Genomic DNA, 25,439 nt, shown 5'->3' on the forward strand with positions numbered 1-25,439 from the left:
AGTTTACCATTGCTATTGTTAATGGTGCTCCCTCACTGGCCGTTATATAACATCGTTTGACTTAGTGTGGTAGCACCATTGGCGAAACAAAGATTGTAAATCAAGTTACTAGACAATTAGTATTGTCAGATGTAAGAAATAAAATTATATTGAATTATGACAATATAAATTAATCTAAGAGTAGCACCACATTGCAATGCCTTACCAGTATTTTAATTAATTTTATACCAGTGATATTAATATTTTTACAGTACATATGGGGCTACTTTATAGCACTAGTGCGAGAAGTAGCATATTACGTTACTGTGTCAAACATTTAAAGGGCCATATGTACTGTAAAACGTTGTACGATACATGTGCGAATAGGTAATTCGCAACTCGTGTCGATTTAAAACACTCCCTTCGGTCGTGTTTTAATTTATCGCCACTCGTTTCGAATTTCCTATTTTTCGCACTTGTATCGTAATGTACTAAACTAACGTCCATTCAAGAACAAAACAACTCTGGAACTCAAGAGGGCATAGAAAAACAAGAAGATAAGCAGAGTGTATCCGTATATTCGACGACCGGTTTGGCCTAGTGGGTAGTGACCCTGCCTACGAAGCTGATGGTCCCGGGTTCAAATCCTGGTAAGGGCATTTATTCGTGTGATGAGCATGGATATTTGTTCCTTAGTCACGGGTGTTTTCTATGTATTTAAGTATTTATAAATATTTATATATTATATATATCGTTGTCTAAGTACCCTCAACACAAGCCTTATTGAGCTTACTGTGGGACTTAGTCAATTTGTGTAATAATGTCCTATAATATTTATTTTGCAGTATCCCTTTTTTGCGGGGTTCTAGGAGGCTAAAAATGTTTCTAATACAACTAGATGTCGGGAGGGTCCGGGAGACTTACCTCCGTTATTTTACGTACACGGACGGACGTATATGGACATACCCCATTTCATTTGCGATGGCGGGATTCCACTTGAGACGTAAACAATTATATTTGCAGCGTCGTGTCTTACATGTATCTGTCCAGTATTTATTTTTTTGTGTTATTATTTGACCACACGCGGGCTTTGAAGGCCGGAGCTCGTAAAGCAATTGTTAAACAATAGATCAACATTATGGTTCTATTTGTGCAGTTCCAAGTGGACCGCCATCGCAAATGAAAGACAATATGTGCCTATACCACAGAATAAATAATAGTACTACTGTACAGAAATGACACTTCCTACAAAACCGAAGTTTGACAGCGATTCAGGGACAAATCATGCTGTCTCTTTTATATGGCATTATCCCTTTCGGCTATTTAGGGTTGTCAAAATTCAAGTCATTATCTTATTTGTGGTATACACAAGTTGTGCCAACTTTAATAATTGCTCGGAGAAATGCTGAGCCGAACGGAGCCGACAATGCCCGAACGCTCTAGTGTCTCCCTACTGACATTATAAATAAATCAAGCACTTTTTCAAAGCTCAAGCCCGAGTTCAAGTCTCTGACTTGGGAAATTCTCCCAGACTCACCCTAAGCTTGGGTTTGGATTTTGTTTGGTTTGGGGCAAGTATACATTTACTTAGTATATAAGATTGCACGCTTACCTCACCGTATAATAGGGAGCGTGCATGAACTGTAGAAGGTAGCACTGGAACCGTCAGATTTTTGGCGCGATGCGTAAATGTGATGTTTATTGTTCCGATGTAGCCCACAAGATGGCAGAACCTACTATGCACAAGAAAACACGTGACGCGTACATGTGCATGTTTATGGTTCCGATTCAGGCCACAAGATGGCAGACCCTCCAACGCGCACGGTCCCTATACGCGTTGCCAAATATTTTTATACAATTACAGGTGTTTGTATAGATTATAAGCACGGATGAAATAAAAACAACGAATTTATAAATAAAAGCATTTTTATTAACCACCATGGCTTAGACATATGACTGAAAATACAGTATTGTATAGAATTATATTTTTTGTGTATTAACATCTCTCACATTACTCATATACAAAGTAGTTTGTTTTTTTTCTTTTTAACAGAATAAATTTAAGTCTTTTTTGCTTGGGTTAAGGTTCACATTACAATAACACTTTTATAAGACTTAAATCAATCCAGTATATTGTCAACTAACGATACTTTCATAAATTAAATGCAAGAAATGCACACATGTTTTAAAAACAATAACCCCCTTATTCATAAACGTGTACTAAAATTACGATGCCGCTAATAATCGTTTGTCCCTTTCCGACGTATCGGTATGATGGAAAGGGATAAACGATTATTAGCGGCATCGTAACTTTAGTACACGTTTATGAATAAGAGGGTTTGTCTTTCGAGATACGCTAAATAAATTACTACATTAAAATGTGATAAAAAAAGAAAACTTATTCTAACCGAATCAGAAGACTGGAAATTATAGCGTCGTGAATATAGAGCCTTTCCTTTTGCACGCCAAGATCACCTAAGGGCGTATGCACACCGCATTTTTTTATGCGTCGTCGACGCGCGTATGTATTGATCAGTGATCTGTACCCCTAGTGTAAATAAATTCGATTTCGAAACGTGACGTACGCGTTTGCGTTAAGTCTCATTTTGTATGGGTTTTTGAACAGCGCGCCAAGCGGGACGTTTTGGAAAGTCAAAAATCTCATACAAAATGACACTTAACGCAAACGCGTACGTCACGTTTCGCTGTCGAAAATATTTACACTAGGGGTACGGAACTATGGGAGTAAAACTTTAACAAAACTTATGAAGCGGACGTAAAAAGAGTGCTTAGTCTTAAAAATATTCGAATATCTATGAATGTAAATATTTTTATGGCTGTTAGTACTATACTATTCCTATCCCTATGGACATGAATATTTTTAGGCCTGTATGCACTATTTTATGTCCGCTTAACAAGTTTTGTTAAAGTTTTACTCCCATAGTTCCGATCACTGGTATTGATACACACGCAATTCGCACGCGAGTCACACGCAGCTTTTAGACCTTTGCACACCTACATCGACGCAGACGCCGTCGACGCGCGTTTTTAGAAGCTTTTATTTAGTTTCACCTGCCCCGTTGTGTCTGTCGGTCTGTAATCAAATCTTGCAAGTTAAATTTGATCCACTTCCCGGTTTCTGATTGAGCTGGAATTTTGCATGAATGTATAAATCGGATGACAGTGCAATATTATTATGACGGAGCTGATCTGATGATGGAGACAGGAGGTAGCCATAGGAACTCTGATAAAACAAGGCCACCTAATCGTGTTTGGGGTTTTTAGAACTGTCTCGATGAGAATTAGTTAACCGTGGAATGAAAAATACAGTCAGCGATAAAAGCTTGTACCAAAAAATTTATTTTTGCCAAAAACTTATTACTAAACAGACGCGATGCTAACGCGCTTACAACGCGCATTTGTATCGATAAAGACGCGCTGGCCAAATGATAACGATTAAATACATTATTCGTGACAGTCACAAACATGTACAAGTACAGAAGAACAGGGCTATAAATTTTTCTCTGTCATTCTACGTCTTAGTGGGAGTAAAAGAGAAAGATCCCCGCAATTAGCGAATTTCGGTTTCCGCGGTAGGTCCCCAGAACATTAAGTGCGCATCACGAAATGGACCCAACTTAGCAAAATGCGTTTTTTTTTAATACTACGTCGGTGGCAAACAAGCATACGGCCCGCCTGATGGTAAGCAGTCTCCGTAGCCTATGTACGCCTGCAACTCCAGAGGAGTTACATGCGCGTTGCCGACCCTAAACCCCCCCCCCCTCGTTGAGCTCTGGCAACCTTACTTACCGGCAGGAACACAACACTATGAGTATGCGTTTTTCGTAGACAAGGAAACCCCGGCATCAAGACAAACGCGCCGTGACCTGCGTGTGTATCGATGCAAACGCGCGTTTGTATCGCGACTAACGCAAACTGCTTCATGGAATACGCGGTGTGCAAGGGCCCTAAAGGTATCGTAATTAGTAGTGAATATAAGGTTGATATTGGGCTGTTTCCGCGTGCGTCAGTTGATGTTTTTGGCGGTAGAAGGGTTAAGAGGTTCAATGGACCCGTGGGTCACCCTGTACGGAATATAGGTCAAAAGTTCAAGGTTACTTGAGTAACTGGCTGTCTTCGGCCAATGTCTTGTCCTTGACGAGGGTGTTGAAGTGTTCTATGAGTGCTTCGATGGACATTTCGCCGTGCACCTTGTTATCTCGGGTACGCACGTTCACGGTGCCCGAGGACTTCTCGCGCTCGCCCACCACTGGAATAAAAAAAAATGTTATGGGTGAGGAAAGTAAGCAATGGGGTTGGTCGAAGTATTTTACAGATGGCGCGCCAATCGTGTCATCACGACGCGCTAGAGTGACTACTGAAATATTACATACATTTTCGGCGGGAAATTCAAAAAATCTTGGGCTGGTCACACTTTGTGTAGTAGGAATAATAGTTTTGATACTAGAAAATATTTTTTATTTTCTGTGCACACGTAAGGTACCTAAGGAAATGAGTTAAATATACGTTGACATGCACTATGTAAAGTACAAAGACATATATGTATAGACATGTTTCGCCAAGATATTTTTATATATTTTATATTTATATGTCGAATTACTACTGACCAGGCACTCCACAGATTTTTTCTAAATATTGGTTTTCAGTAACTCGTTACGTTCCAATGTTTTGATTTTATTGATATTTTCCAGAACTTCCAGTTTATCCGATTCTTTACACGCTTGTCCTGTTCATGAGATTCAGGTATTAAGAAATTCACGTACTTAATCACAGTTATAGGCAAATGTTAAAACTAGTACTTAAAGTATCAAAATATTAATAGAGCACCAACCTACTAAATTGTTTACGACTTGTAAACATTGCAGTCTTTCGTTATACAACAACGCTTCACGTCGACTTCGCACATTGTCGTAATTATTTACGAGGTTAAATAATAGTTTCCGGACCTCCCTCGGTATAGTCATTATTAATATTATTTAAAATAAACTGAAATAAACCCCTTATAAACCGCGCACAATTTAAATGAATGACATAAATTGACAACAGACTTGTAGCTTTTTTTTTAAATTATAGACAATTGGCAATACAACAAGGAAATATCTGTCAACAATATTTGGTTAGCCAGACTCTAGTTAATGTCGCAGAAAAATCTAACCTATGGTAGGTAGAGTCAAGGAACAGAAACTCCTTAGGCAGAATTGTTGCAAGAGTGTCCAGCTATCAGCTATAAATCATAGTTCCAAATCTCTCCAGAGTAGCGCTAGAGTAGCTAAGAACCTAGGCGTTATTGACGGAGTGAAGTGCGCTGTCTATGGTTAGATTTTTTTCTCAAGTATTCTAGCTATTGTAGCGCCACCTATATGGTTTATTGTCGGACACTTTTTGGCATATGGAGATTCTGTTCCTTGCCTCTACCTTCCGTAATCTAACCTTTAACCTTTTGACCGCCAAAGACGTCATATGACGCGCGCGGCGACAGCCCCATATCAACCTTCATGCATACCGACAAGGTTCACGATTACACGCCGCGTACGATAGGCGTGTCGTTCAAAAGGTTAATAACATGACATTAAGCGTCTTCGTGAATGACACGATCTATAGAGGCCCTTTACGTCAAATATCATAAAACGAAACTAAAGACACCCGTAGAAACCCGGCTGCGGATACTATTGGTAATAAACTGTATTGCAAAGTCAAATAGCGGTAAGGACAGGTCATATTATATGACGTTTTAAACCAAAACGGCTCACATTGTTAGTTGTCGATAAGGTTGATTTCAAATTAAAGCTATATTGAAACAGCCGCCTTATTGACAACCGACGGTCAACCGAAAAGTGACTACCACGCGGTTTGCAACGGGCCTCCCACCACTGTGAACTTGGTAGTTTCCGACCGCGTGGTATGGTTAGTCGACAATTTGTATCGCGCTCCGAACAGTCTGTGTGACCTTGGACCGTTAAAGTTCGTTGCCAACCCTGCAGTACTTGGGATTTAGTAATCCTATTTAGTAATATCAACACACCCAGTATGTAGTTGAATTGCGCGAGCTGAGCGTTCCGCACTTTCTTGTTGAACGTGTCGCCCGCGACGGCCTGCGACATGAACCCACTTCATAGCGTTGCTGAAAAGCGACTACTACGCGGTTTGCAACGAGCCTCCGACCAAACTTTGTAGTTTCCGACCGCGTGGTATGGTTGGTCGACAATTTGTATCGCGCTCCGACCAGTCTGTGTGAACTTGGACCGTTGGAAGTTCGTTTGCCAACCATGTTATACCTATTTAGGAAGCAGAGTTTCTAATTTAAGGAAATCTATGTAAATTGATGTTTATGAAATAAAATTCATTCATTCATGTAGTACTTAGTGTAGTATATAGTATCCTATTTCGTCGTGTCAACACTCACCCAGGATGTAGTTGAATTGCGCGAGCTGAGCGTTCCGCACTTTCTTGTTGAGCGTGTCACCCGCGTCTGTGTCGGCCTCCGACATGAACCCAGCGGCGTATAGCTGCTCGTTCACCTGAGTAAACATATGCATACCAACACTTGAAAAAGGTGAGCTGGCTCGGGACCGGGATAAGGGGCGTACTAGAAGAGAGGCCTATGCTCAGCAGTGGGCGATAAAAGGCTGATATGATGATGATGATGAGCAACACTTGAAAATTTAAAATAAATAAGATTCTTCGCCTTAGTGTATTAATGGAGTCTTTGAGTTTCGTTAGAGTTACTCGACCACAGAATAAATAAAAGTACTACGTACAGAAGGTTCACTCTAACAAAACGCTATTATTACGACGGATATGACCGCAAGGTGGCGCACGTGCGAGCAGGCGTCCGTTCGGAAGAGATGCACCGCGCGGCAACCGCTGCTGCTAGACACTAAGGGGCCTACCGCGAAAATCGAAGTTCGTCAATTGCGGGCATTTTCTCTGTCACTCTAATGACGTCTTAGAGAGAGTAAAAGAGGAAAATCCCCGCAATTGGCGAATTTTAGTTTTCGCGGTAGGCCTCCAGATCTGGTGCGGGCCGCATGTACTTGTAGCGCGACGACATCGCGGAGTGAGCCACTCAGATTTTTACAATATTTCTTATGTTGAAACTTGAATTCTTTAACATTTCATATTTGTGTGGTGATCAAAAAACGAGGGTTCAAATTTCGATTATGCAGTATAGAGCAAAAAAGTGGTTCTAAAAAAAGCAAAAACATGACTAAAAATCCGTCAGGATACGTATCATAAACAGACAAGAAACTTGAGGCCTTTTCAAAGAAGACCTTTTTGTGGATTATTTCAAAATGCGGTGCTTCACGCACCACGCACGCTATGTATATACGCTTGTTTGATTCAAATAAACTTTCATTCATTCATTCACAATCCTATATTGTAACGAAGCCTTGACAGACATGAATGATTGGATACTGGATAATAATCTTCTAATCAATATGAGTAAAACGCAATATATGCAATTTCATTCTTCTAAAACAACTCCGCCACAAATTAATATTAATATTGACAACATTCCCTTGCAGAAGAGTAGTATCATAAAATATTTAGGTTTAAATATTGACTCCTCACTAAACTGGAGAGAACATATTAGTTCAGTGTGTAAAAAACTAGACCGTTTCATTTTCGCCCTAAGAAAACTACGTCAATCTGTGTCCTATGAAGCGGCCCTTACAGCTTACCACGGTTACGTCTCATCTATTCTCAACTATGGTGTTATCCTATGGGGTAACTCTGTGGATGTGGAAAGAGCATTCAAATTACAAAAAAAATGTGTTCGAGCAATATGTAACGCTAAAATGGGCAGTAGCTGTAGACCATTGTTTAAAAAGCTCAATATCTTACCTTTAGCATGTATTTACATTCAAAAAATTTTTAATTTTGTTAAAAGGTTTCCAAAATACTATGTTAAACGTTCTGATATATATTGTTCAAGTAACCCTAGACCACAATACAAAAATATTCTAAATCAACCGCGCTGCATGACTGACATTTACAGAAGGAACGCTTACAATGCGAGTATTGTAATATACAATAAATTACCAGTACAAATAAAAGCACTCGATGGCAAGGAATTTACTAAAAAACTGAGATATTGGCTCACTGATCGCTGTTTTTATAATGTAAAATTGTAAATGATTTTATGAACCATACGGAGTGATGATATTACAACAATTTCTTAAACTATTTACTGTCTTCTAATTGTATTCTGATTCCAACTGATTCTTACTCTCTATATTACTGCCTCTTTTTTTTTTACTGATGTTATGTTACTCTAATGTTATCCTGAGTATTTAAATTCTAATGAATACCTTCTGTATTTGCATACTGTTTAAAACAGTTGGAAAAGGTGAAACGTATTTCTTTTACACTAACACATGTAATCTTTACCCTTTTTCTGCAAATAAATTATTGTTTGTTTGTTTGTTTGTGGTTATTTCGTGTAAACAGGTTATTTGGAGGGCTGAGGTATCTCTTTTCGTAACTGGCGTTTTGTGTTTTTTTTTTTTTTTAATTTGAATGTACATATTTGTACATGTTCATAAAAAGTTAATAGTAAACCTGCAACTCAAAATTATTTTTTTTGTTTTTTTTTGTAAAACTTACTTTTTGCAAAGGTTATTTGTCACTTTTTGAGATCTATCAATAGGGATATTTAGACTACGCCCCATAATGGCATCATCGCGATCAAAAAGTAGTTTTGCACTAAGTTACAATGAAAAGATATATTTTTTTAATTGCTATTAACTCTGGAACTAGGCGAAATCCAGAAAAAATTACATGATATTTTAGTCTCTAAACGTGAAGTGGAAAAATTACTGTCTCGGGTGAGACTCGAACTCACGGCCTCTGGATCGATACTCCAGCGCTCTGCCATCTGAGCCACCAAGACCTCATCCATAGGCAGCAAATTTTTCCACCACTAGGGGACCCTAGCGACATCTACCTTAAGAACGTTACACTAATAATAACATCGTTAATAGCATCGATTGCATACGTTTCTGCTTGTTAAAAATTAATTCACTGTTAAAATGTTTCGGTTTCCTAATGTTACACCGTGTATACTGTTAAAATGTTTCGGTTTCCTAATGTTACACCGTGTATACTGTTAAAATGTTTCGGTTTCCTAATGTTACACCGTGTATACTGTTAAAATGTTTCGGTTTCCTAATGTTACACCGTGTATATGAATCGTAGTGAGTACGCTACCTTGACCGCGTAATCGTCGAAGGCGGGCCCGACGGGCACGACGCGCGCCTGGCGCGGGCTGAGCCAGAAGGGCCACTTGCCGGCGTACGACTCGCCCAGGATGGCCACCACGCGCTCCACGGAGCCCAGGATCGCGCGGTGGATGATCACCGGACGTTTCTTCTCGCCACTCTCACTGTCGAAAACGGAATAAAAATGTATTCCATACAGAAGTACAAAGTTACTTTTGTACACACTTTGGTAAAACAGGACACTTAAAAATACAAACCGAAACTCTATTTCCAACTCCTACGCTTACTCTGGTTATAATATTAGCGGAAAATCGTTGAGCATTAGACTTTTTGTTTGCCGCGATATCTATTGTCTAGTAGCAGTACTGAGAGTTCAGCAACTCGATGCTAGACGTCGACTGCGAATATAATAAGCATTTAGGTACCAAAACTGATGTATGGAGTGAGCACTCTATTACTTCTTATTTTTCTATTAAGTTGAATAAGTTTAAGTTGAATCTCGCAGGTAGTTGGAAACACAGCTGTATGGTCGCACATTGGTGAGATCTCCTCAAGGCATCTTGTATAGTAGTGTCAATCTTTCTTAGGGCTATAGAGCCATATGTAGAGCCTACCTGACGTAGCTCAGGTTGAATCTCTCAGTTAGTTGGAAATCCAGCTGTATTGTCGCACATTAATAAGATCTCCTCAAAGCATTCTGTATAGTGACTTTCATCTTAAAGCCATAGTGCCATATGTAGAGTCTTAGAGCCTCTACATATGGCAATGAAGGCTATTACAAAAACCTACCTGACGTAGCTCAGATTGAATCGCTCCGTTAGCTCGAAATCCAGCTATCACAGTGGTGGAGCTCCTGAAGCCATGATATATAGTGACTGTCATCTTAAAGCCGTAGTGCCATATGTAGAGTCTTAGAGCCGTATTACAAAAACTTACCTGACGTAGCTCAGGTTTAAATCTCTGAGCTAGTTGGAAATACAGCTGTATGGTCGCACACTGGCGGGATCTCGATAAGGCAACCTGTATAGTGATGTCACTCTTAGGACCGTATTGCCATATGTCGAGCCTACCTGACGTAGCTCAGGTTGAATCTCTCAGGTAGCTGGAAATCCAGCTGTATGGTCGCACATTGGTGGGATCTCCTCAAGGCATCCTGTATAGTGATGTCGATCTTAGGGCCGTAGAACGCCCCGTCACCCGGGTTCAGTTGCCACGGCTTACCAAATTTGTTCAAGGAGTCTTCTAACGCCTGGAAACAAATAGTGATAAAAATTTCGAAAGGTTCACTGTAGTTTACGAAATAAGAAGCAGAGGCACATTTTTGCCAGATAGTCCTTATTTTTTAGGGTTCCCAAAGGGTAAAACGGGACCCTATTACTAAGACTCCGCTGACCGTCCGTCTGTCACAGTTGAAATTTTCACAGATGATGTATTTCTGTTGCCGCTATAACAACAAATTTAGTTAATGTTTTATAAAGTTATTACAAATAAAAAAGATAAAAAAAAACAATGACAAAAAATTAATAACAAAGGGAGGCTTGAAGCGCGTTTATAAGTATCGCCAATGACGTTTGTGATAATAGATTTAAAATCGTGCCGCGGGCGCTTTAGCGTTTACGCTTGAGATACACTTGTAAGTTTTACTTACGTAAGTAAGGACAAAGCTATTTGTTAGAATGAGATAACGATATTCATCTCTCACTCTATAGTATAGCTGTGTCCCTACTTACGTAAGTAAAACTTACAAGTGTACCTCAGGCCTTAGATCAATCACAAGCCTTATTCATTATTTTTTTAAATAATTAACTACTGTCCACTGTTGCTTTAAAATAAGGTCGAAGGGGGCCAATCATTGGAGGGTGTTCATAACCGAACACAATGTTATAGATATATTGAAACTCTTTAGTTTTTTTTTACTCTGTTATCTATGAGTATATGGAAACAATAGAATAAGAACAAGATAAGAATTCGACTTTTCAATGACTAAAAAATTTAGTAAGATTTGGTGGAGATAAAATAAATTTAAGAAGAGTTACAGAGTTGTTTCAATGTGGAGACACGGTCAGGACCAGGACTCCTTTTATTCATATTGTCTCGCACAAAGGGGACTCGCAATTACTATAGTTCATCGGACTAACAACGTATGTGCGTACCTTTTCAGCTTCGTTCCAAGAGGCGAGCTCCCCGAGGTACTTCTCCGGCCGCGTGGACAGCTTCAGTTGGAATGTGAACCCGAACGTAGAGTACACGGCTTCTAGGAACTCTAGGCACCCCACCTGGCAATTAATAGTGTATTAGTACAGATATTCGAATATTAATACGAGTATAGTAGTAAAAATGTAGCTTTAAATTAAACAATTCTGACGGAGAATCACACATCTGGGGCCTATACCTTTCAAGGATTAAAGCGAGGCCGATATGCGTGAAGATTTAGAGTTTTCTACCACGGTAAGTTCTTAGAATCTAAGGGCTGAAGGCCCAATGTTTTTCGGCCCATGCGAAGGACGATGAGGCAGAAGGATAGGAAACGATTAGAGGCTTTTGAGATGTGGTCGTGGAGAAGAATGGAGAGAATAAGTTGGACTGAGAAAAAAACGAACGAGGAAGTGCTCCGAATTGTTGGAGAGAGAAGAAACCTAGTGAGGACCATAGAGAATAGACGAGGAAAGATGATAATAGGTCACTTGATAAGACACGACACTTTCTCTGAAACTATTTTGGAAGGCAAGATCGAAGGTAGAAGAGGAAGAGGAAAACCACGAGCAAGTTACACGCAGCAACTAAAAGGAAAAGCAAATGTCTTGTCTTACAGGGACCTAAAGAACTTGCCCGAGGACCGCGAAACCTGGCGTCTACTCCACCGACAAGAGCCATGCTCTTAAATGATGATGATGATGAAGGAACATGAAGGTCAGAAACACGCTCTCTACGGGAGTTCACACGATCAAGTTGAATAAGAATGCCTTCGTGCCTTTAGCGAGCACGAGGGCTGCGGGCGGTGAGTTGTTTATTTTCTATTACTCCAAAAAATATATATTTAAAAACAAAGTCAGCTCGTTGCGGCATAGGACCAAGGTTCCATAGTTAGTTAGTCACCATGTCCTTGTTTGTTTTAAAAAGCAAACCTGAGGGTCGAAGGCCCGAGGGTGAGCGTCAGCGTCGGAACATACCAAAAATTGTGCCAAAGGAGAGGAAAATGAGGACTACGTTTGTATGAAAAGGCGATTTATTGCGGGTCCTCCACTTTCATCTTAAGGGAGAAGGAATGGAACGTCACCACTGAGACATGCTCCCGATGCGAGAGAAGGCCGGCCGAGCGAGTTCACGCGTCAAATAATACTACCCGCTTTGCCCGCCCGAAAGTCGTAGCCAGTCAATTTACGTGAAGCGTATGTTTTGTCTCTAGGCGTGATAATAACTCCATAGAACGGCTGGTCGTGCAAGGAAAAGTACAGGGAACCAGATCACGCGGCAGGCCACCTATGCGCTGGACTGATCAGGTGAAACCCGCAGGGGGAAACCGCGTGTCAGACTGCGCCAGACAGTCTGCAAACAGAGAGATGGCACACATGGACGCCTCAACGTGCCCACGACCGCTGTCAAGAGCGAAACGACTGAAAAGAAAAGAGATGTTCTATAGATTTACCATCTCCTTCTCGATGTGTTGTTGGGCGCAGAAGATGTGCGCGTCGTCCTGCTGGAAGCGGCGCACGCGCGTGAGGCCGGTGAGCGCGCCGCTGAGCTCGTTGCGGTGCAGCACGCCGAAGTCCGCCAGCCGCAGCGGCAGCTCGCGCCACGAGCGCGTGCGGTTGTCGAACATCAGGCTGCAAATATAATTCAATAAATAAATATTATAGGACACGGTTACACAAATTGACTAAGTCCTACAAGTAAGCTCAATAAGACTTGTGTTGAGGGTACTTAGTACGACACGGTTACACAAATTGACTAAGTTCCACAGTAAGCTCAATAATACTTGTGTTCAGGGTACTTGGACAACGATATATATAATATATCAATATTTATAAATACTTAAATACATAGAAAACACCCATGACTCAGGAACAAATATCCATGCTTATCACACGAATAAATGCCCTTACCAGGATTTGAACGCGGGACCATCGGCTTCGTAGGCAGGGTCACTACCCACTAGGCCAGACCGGTCGTCAATATGATGTTTAAAACACACGTAGTCGGACAAGTACTGTCGCTGGTGTCTTAACCTCTTAACCCCTCGTATGCTTAGACACGGATCCGTGCGTGGGAATTAAATTAAATGTATTGTTTTAAGGGGCGCCCCGCGGTTTTCATCGACTTTTTACTAGTTTTGAGCCGTTACTCCTACATTTGCACTATAGATAGAATTATAACAACAATCTAGTGACGAAAAATGTGTTTATTTTGGACATGACGATCCGACGACGACATGTCGAGAACAAATTGTGTCCGCCATTTTCGGCGTTTGACGTCTGTCACTAAGCTAAAGAATAAGCATAGCTGTGTAGCTAGCCAGAGGCGAAACTGTTATGAGAACTGTTCATTTTCTGCCTTCATACTCACTGTAAAGAATCTAGATAAAATGTATGTAAATGTATTTGACGACCGGTTTGGCCTAGTGGGTAGTGACCCTGCCTACGAAGCTGATGTCTAAGTACTCACAACACAAGCCTTATTGAGCTTACTGTGGGACTTAGTCAATTTGTGTAATAATGTCCTATAATATTTATTATTATTTACTATTTATTTCCTTACAAATGTATTAAAATTGTGATACATATATGACACGGACGACATTAAAATTAACAAAAATAGTCATAAAACTCTTTCTATTTGACTCTAGTACGCGTAGCAATTTTGATCAAAACGCGCTTATAGAGTAAAATATGAAAAAAACACTACAAAAAATTACGAGATAAAGAGTAATATATCATTATTGTGTATATATTCTGCAAACAATAAGTTAAGTAATCATTAGTACCCACGTGTTACATCTGCGAAATGTTAACACATAATTAATAAACATTTTGTTAGAGGTACCGACTCCAGTTCTACCTATACCTCAATGACATAGCCGATTACGCGGAATATATAAAAGGTCGAGGTGAAACTTTCTTTTGTACAAAATGTGAAATCAAAATGTCACATACCAAATTTTCCATACAAAGAGACATCAGAAACAAAAGGCACAGCAGGCAGTTTCAACGAAAACACAAAATTTATTTAATCTCGAACTGTTAAGATAATTTAGAAAAAATGTTAATTGTATATTATGAAAATTACAAAAAAAAAAAAATACAAAAATATATGTATGTATGTATTATATTTGTATGTATATGTTATTTTATGTATTTTTGTTTGATTTGTTTTCTATTGTAATTGTAGCACCACTCTCAATCTCTCTGCTTAGCCTTAAGGTGGACTGGTAGAGAATGCCTCGTGGCATTAAGTCCGCCTTTTGTACTATAAGATTGTTTTTCTTTTGTGCAATAAAGATTAAATAAATAAATATACAGTTCATTTTAATTTTGTTTACAACTATAATATTTCTGAATTTCATAACGGTGGTCCAGTACAGCGTGCTTTTTTATATGTGTGTTCTCGCAACTACTGAGACGTCAACACATAATTTCTCCCGTCATCCGGGCTTTGATGATAAGCTCCAATTTTTTTTTTAAGTAAGGGATTCAAATCGAAGGTCATTGGCGTTAGGGACTCCCTTGAATGTGAAGGTCACTTTATCAATGATCAAATTTGACAGGCAGCATACGAAGGATTAAGGCCCAATGAGCATTAGAATGTACACTCCGTTTCAATCTAATTAGAACATTTCATAAACCAAATAAAGTAGCATTTGTTTTGTTTGATTGCTTTCTCAAACTAACGAAATTTTACTACATAACATGGTTCAAATAAAAAAAAAAATGGTCCCTGAATAAATGTAATGTCTTGTTATTGGAGCAAAAAATAAAAAAAATAGGAAAATGTTGTACGGTGGGCCTTACGAGGAAGATTCTTTAAACGCTAAAAACGTTTGAATATATTTCGTGTCATCCACGATGAGGCGTAGATTTGTCAAATGTAACCTTTAATCACATGATATTAAGAGTCAAGGCGCGCGTCGTCATGACACGATCTATACAGAACTTCGCTACAACCCGCCCGCGACTTCGTCTACGTGGAAGTCTTTTAAAAGTTTATAAGGCACAAGGGTCTTAGAAGTTATGCAAATTTGAACCCTATCACTATGAAATAAAGCCCCCGCTTCTTGTAGATATTCGGTGGAAACCTTGGATCCTGGTCAATACACGTACACTCACCAATGTCCGGGACAGTTCATGGGCTTCAGAGCGAAGGTTTCCTTCTCCACGTCAAAGGAGAACATGTTCTCGGCGTAATGCGCCCAGTGGCCCGACGTCTGCCACGGCTTCTTGTAGACGTTCGGTGAAAACCTCGGATCCTGGTCATATAGATGTACTCACCAATGTCCGGGACAGTTCATGGGCTTCAGAGCGAAGGTTTCCTTCTCCACGTCAAAGGAGAACATGTTCTCGGCGTAATGCGCCCAGTGGCCCGACGTCTGCCACGGCTTCTTGTAGACGTTCGGTGAAAACCTCGGATCCTGGTCATATAGATGTACTCACCAATGTCCGGGACAGTTCATGGGCTTCAGAGCGAAGGTTTCCTTCTCCACGTCAAAGGAGAACATGTTCTCGGCGTAATGCGCCCAGTGGCCCGACGTCTACCACGGCTTCTTGTAGACGTTCGGTGAAAACCTCGGATCCTGGTCATATAGATGTACTCACCAATGTCCGGGACAGTTCATGGGCTTCAGAGCGAAGGTTTCCTTCTCCACGTCAAAGGAGAACATGTTCTCGGCGTAATGCGCCCAGTGGCCCGACGTCTGCCACGGCTTCTTGTAGACGTTCGGTGAAAACCTCGGATCCTGGTCATATAGATGTACTCACCAATGTCCGGGACAGTTCATGGGCTTCAGAGCGAAGGTTTCCTTCTCCACGTCAAAGGAGAACATGTTCTCGGCGTAATGCGCCCAGTGGCCCGACGTCTGCCACGGCTTCTTGTAGACGTTCGGTGAAAACCTCGGATCCTGGTCATATAGATGTACTCACCAATGTCCGGGACAGTTCATGGGCTTCAGAGCGAAGGTTTCCTTCTCCACGTCAAAGGAGAACATGTTCTCGGCGTAATGCGCCCAGTGGCCCGACGTCTGCCACGGCTTCTTGTAGACGTTCGGTGAAAACCTCGGATCCTGGTCATATAGATGTACTCACCAATGTCCGGGACAGTTCATGGGCTTCAGAGCGAAGGTTTCCTTCTCCACGTCAAAGGAGAACATGTTCTCGGCGTAATGCGCCCAGTGGCCCGACGTCTGCCACGGCTTCTTGTAGACGTTCGGTGAAAACCTCGGATCCTGGTCATATAGATGTACTCACCAATGTCCGGGACAGTTCATGGGTACAGAGCGAAGGTTTCCTTCTCCACGTCAAAGGAGAACATGTTCTCGGCGTAATGCGCCCAGTGGCCCGACGTCTGCCACGGCTTCTTGTAGACGTTCGGTGAAAACCTCGGATCCTGGTCATATAGATGTACTCACCAATGTCCAGGACAGTTCATGGGCTTCAGAGCGAAGGTTTCCTTCTCCACGTCAAAGGAGAACATGTTCTCGGCGTAATGCGCCCAGTGGCCCGACGTCTGCCACGGCTTCTTGTAGACGTTCGGTGAAAACCTCGGATCCTGGTCATATAGATGTACTCACCAATGTCCGGGACAGTTCATGGGCTTCAGAGCGAAGGTTTCCTTCTCCACGTCAAAGGAGAACATGTTCTCGGCGTAATGCGCCCAGTGGCCCGACGTCTGCCACAGCTTCGCGTTGTAGATATTCGGCGTCACCACCTCTGTGAAGCCTCGGATCCTGGTAACAAACGTCATATACTCATATAGAAACTACTATCGAGTATCATTATAGCGAGAACAATTAGCTACGTGGGTCAATATCACGGGCGTTTCGACCAAAATTTTTGGATTTGGTCCATGAAATTGTCTACCACTGTCCCGTACAATTTACGTCGAATTTCTGAAGATTTGCAGCCACAAGAAAGTTTCCTTTTCTTTTCTGTGGCTTATAGTCAAAAATATGCACAGAAAAAATAATCGCCTGCTTGAAACGCCGAAAAAAAGTCGCAACACAAGAAATAAAATGCCAGATTTCGTCGGCAACTTAACTGACAGCGGAAGGTTTCCAATAAAAATATTATTCATATATGTATACAAAGTAATAGATCAGTTTAAATTCTGTAAACCTGTCTGTTGTGTTGCACGATGAATCTATTTACCACTCAGTATCAACTCCTATAATGTTTCCACAATATAACTTGAAAAATGTTTCGGCACTGTTTGTCTTCTCCGTAGTCCATTTATTGTATCTTTTGATGTAATGACTGTTTGTTGCCATAATAAAATAAAAAAATGCGTCCGGAACAGCCCGTGGAATGCTCCAAAAGGTGCCAACACACATACATACCTATACTGCTCGCGTATAAAGTTGACCAGAGTGTTGTAAATGTGTGCGCCTCGGGGTTGGAAGAAGCAGGATCCTGGTGATAACTCGTGGAAGAAATACAACTCTTGCTCCTGAAAATATACATATAAATAATACGGAAATCTTTAGATTCTTTTGATGACCGTTCTGACCTAGTGGGTAGTGACCCTGCCTATGAAGCTGATGGTTCTGGGTTCAAATCCCGGTAAGGGAATTTATTTGAGTGATGAGCATGGATTGTTATTGAGTCTTGGGTGTTTTCTATGTATTTAACTATTTATATATTACGTACCCACAACACAAGCTTTCTTCAGCTTACTGTGGGGCTTAGTCAACTGTAATAATGTCCTATATTATTTATTTAAATCGCTAGTAGGGTAATTGCTGTAAAAAGCATCATCACCATTTAAAAACGGGTAGGTACTACAACCATACACATAAAAAATAAAAAGTAGCATGCCTTACCCTGCCTATTTTCCTGTGATCCCTCTTAGCGGCCTCCTCCTGAATGGTCTCCCACTCCTTAAGCTGTTTGGGTTCAGGGAACGATACTCCGTAAATACGCTGTAGGCTTTCCGCGTCAGCTTTGCCTTCCCAGTATGTTGCCGAGTTCTGAAAGTTAAGGTTGTTTCATGTAGTTCGGCGGATCAAATGACGATTTTCTTCTATTAGACAGTTTTTTTCTCCGACGTTCGATGCTGATTTCATAGTACAAATTATTCAATATGATTGACCTATATATAGCTAAACATTCACCTCTCTAAGTATAGCTAAACATTCACCTCTCTAAGTATGACTAAACATTCACCTCTCTAAGCATAGCTAAACATTCACCACTCTGAGTATGGCTAAACGCCCTGCAGATAAATAGGTAATAAATACATGTAAAAGTTAATTACATACCTTAGTGACCTTGACGGCCTTGACCTTGCCGGTGTGCCTGACGTGGGGTCCCCGGCACAGGTCGATGAGCGGCCCGCAGCGGTACACCGTCGTGGTAGGTGTGTTCACCTATTGAGAAAGTTTCATTTTGTATGTCATAGAATATTATCTTTTTTGACTTTGAAACACTAAAGTATTGATTATTCGATTTAAACGTTATTAAACATATTAAATTTTAAATATTGCCAATGTATTATTTTAAATGGATCTGTAGCACTGGTCCTGCTTACAACAGTTAAGGCTTTGTGTTGTCTGAAAGTATCTAAGCGACGAAATCATGACCCCGCGCCACTTTTTGATATTTAACAAATTGAACACATATTAGTCAAAGAAGGATCAAAATGAAGTTCAAGTTCAAGTTTCTTTATTTGGCCAAGTAACAACAGAACGTTACATCTACCATGTCAAAATACAGGTCATTGCTAAAACTAATCATGCAATGTCTTATTAGGTATATAGGTAGTCAAAATTATATAAATCAAAATATATTAAATGGTAAATGATCAAATACATCAATATAATACAGTATAAAAGTACCTGCGCTTAGAATTATTTTACATAATAAAATCATAAATTGAAATGGCGTTCTAAAAGTTTTAATCATGTGTCGAAGGATGGCAGTAAATTTACTGTGGCTACAATGTTTTCTCCGACAATCCACCTCTATTTCAAATGCTCTTTTTGATATTATATAAATTATATTTTACCTTCTCTTTGAGGATCCTCACTTTGAACGGGTTATAGTCAAACATTTCAAGCAGCTGTTCCTTGGTGAGCTCCAGGCGTTCAAACGGTTGTTTCTCCTTGGCGATCTTCTTTACCAGACCTTCCAGGACGTGGAAGTCTGTGGATGAGATCTGGAAGAGTTAAAAAAGATGGATATCAAAATATGCTGTAGTTTAACCAACTTTCAGCTATTCCACAGGATCTAAGTCTGAATATGTATAGTTACTGAATATATGTGCAGTTTTCAACTAAAAGCTTGGAGAATTTTACAACTGGAGACGCCTTGTCTGTAATTTTCTGTACAAAGCAGTCTGCCGAATTTTGCGGGGAAGGGCACGTCAAATGTATGGCGTACAAATATACAATAAATAAGACCATTGGCCGAGGTTTTCGACAGAGGGGTAAGCTCTTAAAGGCGACTCCAGTTGTTAAAACCTCCAAGACCAAAAGGGTACTTATTGTCGGTTGTCAACAAGACTGTATTTTCAAAAATCTTCAATTTCAAATCAACCTTATCGTCAACCGACAATGTGGTACCTTTCAGTTCAATATGTCAAATATTCAGAAATTTTTTGTTCAGAAAATCAGGGATTAAATTAAATACTAAAAAAATCTTTTTTTTTCAGTATCTATAGAGAGTGAGATTCTTAATTTAATATCATGTGGAATATGGGTATAGACACATACACTCGTGATGTCATGTTATTAAAGTTTATATTTGTCCATGAATCTAGTATTTAGTATGGATTGGGCATGAGGCGGGGGGGGGGGGGGGCTGACAGAACGCGATACGCGATTGTCGTATGTGTATATTGTTTGTCCTTGTCAGTTTAATTTTTTATTCCCCACAGTAAATTTTAGTATGGTTTATGGTGAGCAACAGATTACCCGTGTTGTTTTTGATATGTTGTCAGGAATGTAAAAACGTGTTTTTATTTTGTCGCATGTTCTGTCCCTCACGGGCGCACGCGGTATAGCACATCTATACTATCCTACTATCTATGAATTTGTCAAATATGCGCGTCATCGTGAATGACTTGAACTATATACAAGTATAATGGTATGGTTTACGAGTGTGTAGAAAAAATTGAAATATAAACGCATATAGCCCGCCCAATAAATGAGTTGATCAAAAACAAAATAAAATAATTATATTCATGTAGTGGAGACCGGTCTGTTTAAGCTTACACGGGGTACAGGTTATGTTAAAGTATGTAACTTTACTTTTGAGTGACATTAACGTGAGACACTTCATTCGGTTCTTGTCTGTTTTAATTTTTTTGTCTTTTAATTATTTATATAAGAATTCAAGCCTTGGCGACCCTCTACATCTCTAAGGATAATTTAATATATTTTTTATATTTTATCTCTGACACTTAGAGACTTATATATCTCTAAAGAATTTTAGTATTTTATGGTTTTATTTTTTTATCATAGTTTTTTTTTTGTGTAATTTGACATTTAGAGACAGTATACATCTCTAATAAAGTATTTATTATTTCATAGATTCGATATTTGTAATTGTTTTTTTTTTTTAATTTATTATTTGTAAAAATGGACATGTAAAAGTGCCCCTGTGGCCTATTTGCTGAATAAATGTTTGATATTTGATATTTGTAGAGTATTAATAAATTAGACACCATATTCAAATAGAGGTTATATGTTTTAAATAGCTAAATAACTTACTCCTTTCTCGGGATAATACATGTCGTAGTAAAATCCCTCTTCGATGGGGGGCCCGTAACATAAGCAACCGCCGTATACCTGTACATAAATAAATAGTACATTACTATAGAGACCGGGAAACGAAGGGTTGGGTAAAAACAAATTACGAATCTACTACTATTAGATGACGTTGTGTCACATTTGACGTTTAAAACATTGACATATATCTAAAGACGGGCCTTACGGGCACTAAGAATGGTGCTAGTTCAGTGGTGTCACTTACAAATTCGAGCTAATCGTGCAGTCTAACGCAACTAGTTGCGGCCAATCGCGCGCGTTACGCGAACTCGTCAACCAATCGCGTTGTGGCGTCATACTGCACGATTGGCTGGAATTCGTGTGCATGACACCGCTGTACTGGCCCCATTCTTATTAACCGTAAGGCCCGTCCTTAGATATATGTCAATGGTTTAAAAACAAAAGAAGGTTTGTTTACAGGCCTATGTATGTAAGGCTGTATGAAATTCCTTTACATATCATCTCCACCCATCGCACCAGATACGTAGTACCTATTCCCAGACCTAATTTCAAGCAAGTTCATTGCAAGTTTGAGAAAAATTAATTAGTCAATGAAATAGCTTCCAAAGTGGCGCAAATCACGCGCAAAAAAACGCAGCTTCAGCTGTCCATCCGGCCTAGCCAAGGTGACAATCGCTATCGCTACGACAACGAAACGCTTCGTGTCTCTCTGTCACTCTTCCATATTAGTGCGACAGTGACAGTTGCGTTTCGATCGCTACGGAGTGTAAGCGATTTGCGTGTTGGCTACGCGGCCAGTTAATTAATTAGCACTACTTTTGAGGTTAGAAAATATCTTATCTTAAAGAAAACAGGGTATAGTGACTGTTACCTTGGCTATGGCTTGGAGCCTAGTTCTTGATAGTGGACACTTACCCTCTCCATAGCCTCGCCCAGCATATGTGCTGAAGAGTGCCAAAACACAGCCTGCGCATCTGTGTTGTCCCATCGGAGGAGCTCCAGCTTGCAGTCCCCTTCCAGCGGTCTGTCCAGGTCCCAGAGCTCGTTGTTCACTCGCGCGATGATAGTGGAGTCGGCCAGGCCTTGACTGAAACGGACATGCAGTTTGTACTTCTGGAAATTTTCTTACTCAAAGTAGTGAGGGTAAAAGAAGTTCTTTAATTAATGATGAAAAGCATAGAAGAAGGCTGTTTCGTTTTTTTATATTTGAGTGAATTTCTAAGCATGACCAAGAACTCTTAAATTGTCTATCCACCAATTAAAAAAAAAATTGGACAAGGATATTTTTTGATATTTAATGTGATCGGCAAATTTTATTTTTGTTTTTATTTTATTTAAACTTGGGAAACAAACAGGCAAAATATTACAATAAAATAATTAATTTCACAGCCAATACAGTTTCCACTTATGACTAATATTATTTATGATTTCTCAGACAAGACTTAATTTATTAGGTTACTACAACACCAATATATTTTATGCTATTAATTTCAGGAGATAATTATACTAGAAGACACATATATTTACCATTATCATTTTTACTTACGTATATTTTTTTATTTTATTAAATTAGTAGTAAGGTTTTAATATTTGGTTATAAATACTTACAACTGACTCCAAAACTCGCTTGGGAGCATTAAATAACATAATTTTCTAGTTAGGGGTGCGAGTACACGAGCAAACAAAATATGCAGCTTTTCATATAAATCATTTGTTGAGCAAGATAAGATCTCTTCATTCAAGCCAAATATCGATATTTGTAAAAAAAACTAATCTTATGGCTTTTTTGACTTAGGAAGATTAGCAAATTACAGCAAAAATACCCAAGATATCATGCACAAATTAAGAATGATTAGCACTAAATTTAATGACACTCTTTAAATCTTTAGGCTTGGAAAAGACATAGCGATATCAGCTGCCAAGGAGTCAAGATAAGACGTAACAAAAACTGTCAGATACTCCATGAACATATTCAAATGTAATCATCATCTTCTTCCTCGCATTGCCCTGGCATTATGCAATAGCTCATGGGAGCTGGCATGGGGTCCGCTTGGCAACAAATCCCAAGAATTGGCGTAGGCAGTAGGAGTTTTTATGAAAGCGACTGCCATTTGACCTGGTAAACTAGGCCTTATTGGGGTTAGTCTGGTTTCCTCACGATGTTTTCCTTCACTGAAAAGCGACTGGTAAATATCAAACAATATTTCATACATATAAGTTCCGAAAAACTCATTGGTACGAGCTGGGGTTTGAACCCACCTTCAGATTGCAAGTCGCGCGCTCTCACCACTAGGCCACCAGCGATATCTCGTAAATTTAATATTTAAGAAAAAACCGGTCAAGTGGGAGTCGGGCTCGCACAGGAAGGGTTTCGTACCATTATCTTTAAAAACGGTCACCCATCCAAGTACTGACTCCGCCCGACATTGCTTAACTTCGGTGATTGGATGAGAACCTCGAGATTGGAAAGAAATATTTGTTTTATTCTGTTTTTAGTATTTGTTGTTATAGCGGCAACAGAAATACATAATCTGTAGAAATTTCAACTGGCTAACTATCACGGTTCAGGAGATACAGCCTGGTGACAGACGGACACCGAAGTCTCAGTAATAGGGTCCCGTTTGACCCTTTGGGTATGGAACCCTAAAAAAGCAATATCACAAGGCAAGACACTGATATAAAATCCATGTTGAGAATGAACAAATTACTGACTTTTCCATTGCAGTACCTGCAGTGAACTTTCTGTGAAAATAAAATCATGGTGCGTGCTTGGTCTTAAAGTAAGTAGCATGCAACATTTTACTTAATTTTGTGTAATTAGCCTGGTAGCTTAGGATAATACTTTGTTCATTTCCTTAAGAATTAATTAATGAGGTTTACCATACTTACCTTGTTGTCAAGAGAATAACATATTAACCAATTACCTGATTCCCTTGGCCACATCATAAGGCGTAGTCCTCCAAGCTTTAGCCTCAACCGTCTTTCCATCCGGCAATGTAACAACAATACTGACATCAGGTTTCTTTGCCAACTCATCGGCATACTGCACTTTGTATTTGTCCCACAGGGTAATCCTCTTTTGTATGAACTCAGGCCAAGGGTTGAGCTCAGACACACCACCAGAGTCTTCCGTTTTCTTCTTTTTCTCCTTCATTGCTTTGGTTTTTGACTGAAACAAGACTTTAAAGTTTATGGCAGGATCAAGGTGAAATTAAAGAAGAGGTATTTTGACGCTATAGAGAGTTTTCATTATATAGAGAGAAATTAATACTAAAGTAAACCAACTATAGCCAACAAATGTTGACGTTCTAGGGAGTGAATCATATAGAGTGAAGTTATATGGAGTTTACATTGTTTGAGGAAATAATATCTTTGACTATTCTCTACTTCATTTGGGGTAATGTATATTTGATGTATGTATCTCTGGACATGTATCATTTACTTGTTTGTTACTTCAAATATATAGTATTTCATATGGTGAGTATAGTACACATAAAAAACATATTAAAATTGGGTGAGGCAAATAAAAGTAATTTTTAAGAATATAATAAGTAGATATAGATTGTGTAATTCACGAAGACGCATACCTTGACCCATATTGTCATGATATTAAAGGTTAGATTTGACAAATCTGCGCATAATCGTGGATGACACGAAGTAGAAGTAGGTATTTTAAAGAATTATGCATGCGCTTTAGAATTCAATCACTGAAAAATAGTTTGAAGTAGACTGTAGTAACATTTAATTTTAGTTAGTCATTACAGTCAGGTAAATATGTATCTTTTTGATGAATGATATTTTCATAATATAAGCACGCATCCAAACTACCGAAGAACGCCTAAAGATATGGTTAAAAGCGATATAAGAAAAACTATCATAAAGTGATCTACATGTTCATATCCAGTTATTCAAGAACTAAAAGTAGGCGAGTCAGACTAAAGTTTTTAATGCAATCTATAGGTACGTTAAGGGTTATTGTTATGATGGGTCTTCAAGTTTGATGACGAAATCCTACCCATGTGGCATAGCCTCCCCGCACGCTGACTCTACGAAAACTGAACAACTTTAACATCACTCAGAGCATTAAAACTATAGCTGTTAGGTTGGAATTAATTTGTTTAAAGCCCTGCCTTGTCGTTTATGTTAAGATCCTTGATTGCGTCGGCAGCAGAGTCTCCCATTGCGGCGAAATCTTCGATACCGATCCGTTCCGTATCGTGACAGTACTGACAGTGACAGTGACAGAAATGAGGAAATTAAGCAAATATTTGACAAATGGCACGGTG

The 25,439-nt window shown here is 39.6% G+C and overlaps 1 protein-coding gene and 1 long non-coding RNA gene across 2 annotated transcripts in view; one reads left to right on the forward strand and one right to left on the reverse strand.

The window, feature by feature from the left end:
• The first annotated feature begins 479 nt into the window (after nt 1-479).
• The window catches only part of LOC133527967 (uncharacterized), an 86,479-nt gene continuing 61,519 nt past the window's right edge, over nt 480-25,439 (forward strand). Inside the window, exon 1 of the long non-coding RNA XR_009800928.1 lies at nt 480-1,629. This is a non-coding gene — a long non-coding RNA (uncharacterized LOC133527967). The remainder of the gene's footprint in view (nt 1,630-25,439) is intronic.
• Nucleotides 1,888-25,408, reverse strand: LOC133527965 (threonine--tRNA ligase 1, cytoplasmic). Its single transcript, XM_061865185.1, has 15 exons — nt 25,284-25,408; nt 24,078-24,322; nt 22,069-22,240; nt 21,136-21,213; nt 19,431-19,580; nt 18,685-18,792; nt 18,247-18,393; nt 17,764-17,873; nt 16,999-17,154; nt 12,868-13,045; nt 11,375-11,497; nt 10,292-10,470; nt 9,211-9,385; nt 6,404-6,518; nt 1,888-4,249 (listed from the first exon to the last, which is right to left on the reverse strand). The coding sequence occupies exons 1-15, from the start codon at nt 25,332-25,334 to the stop codon at nt 4,095-4,097; spliced, it is 2,142 nt and encodes a 713-aa protein (XP_061721169.1). The 5' UTR covers nt 25,335-25,408; the 3' UTR covers nt 1,888-4,094.

This window comes from Cydia pomonella, chromosome 18, assembly GCF_033807575.1.
Source record: "Cydia pomonella isolate Wapato2018A chromosome 18, ilCydPomo1, whole genome shotgun sequence".
In the NCBI taxonomy this organism is placed as follows: Eukaryota; Metazoa; Arthropoda; class Insecta; order Lepidoptera; family Tortricidae; genus Cydia; species Cydia pomonella.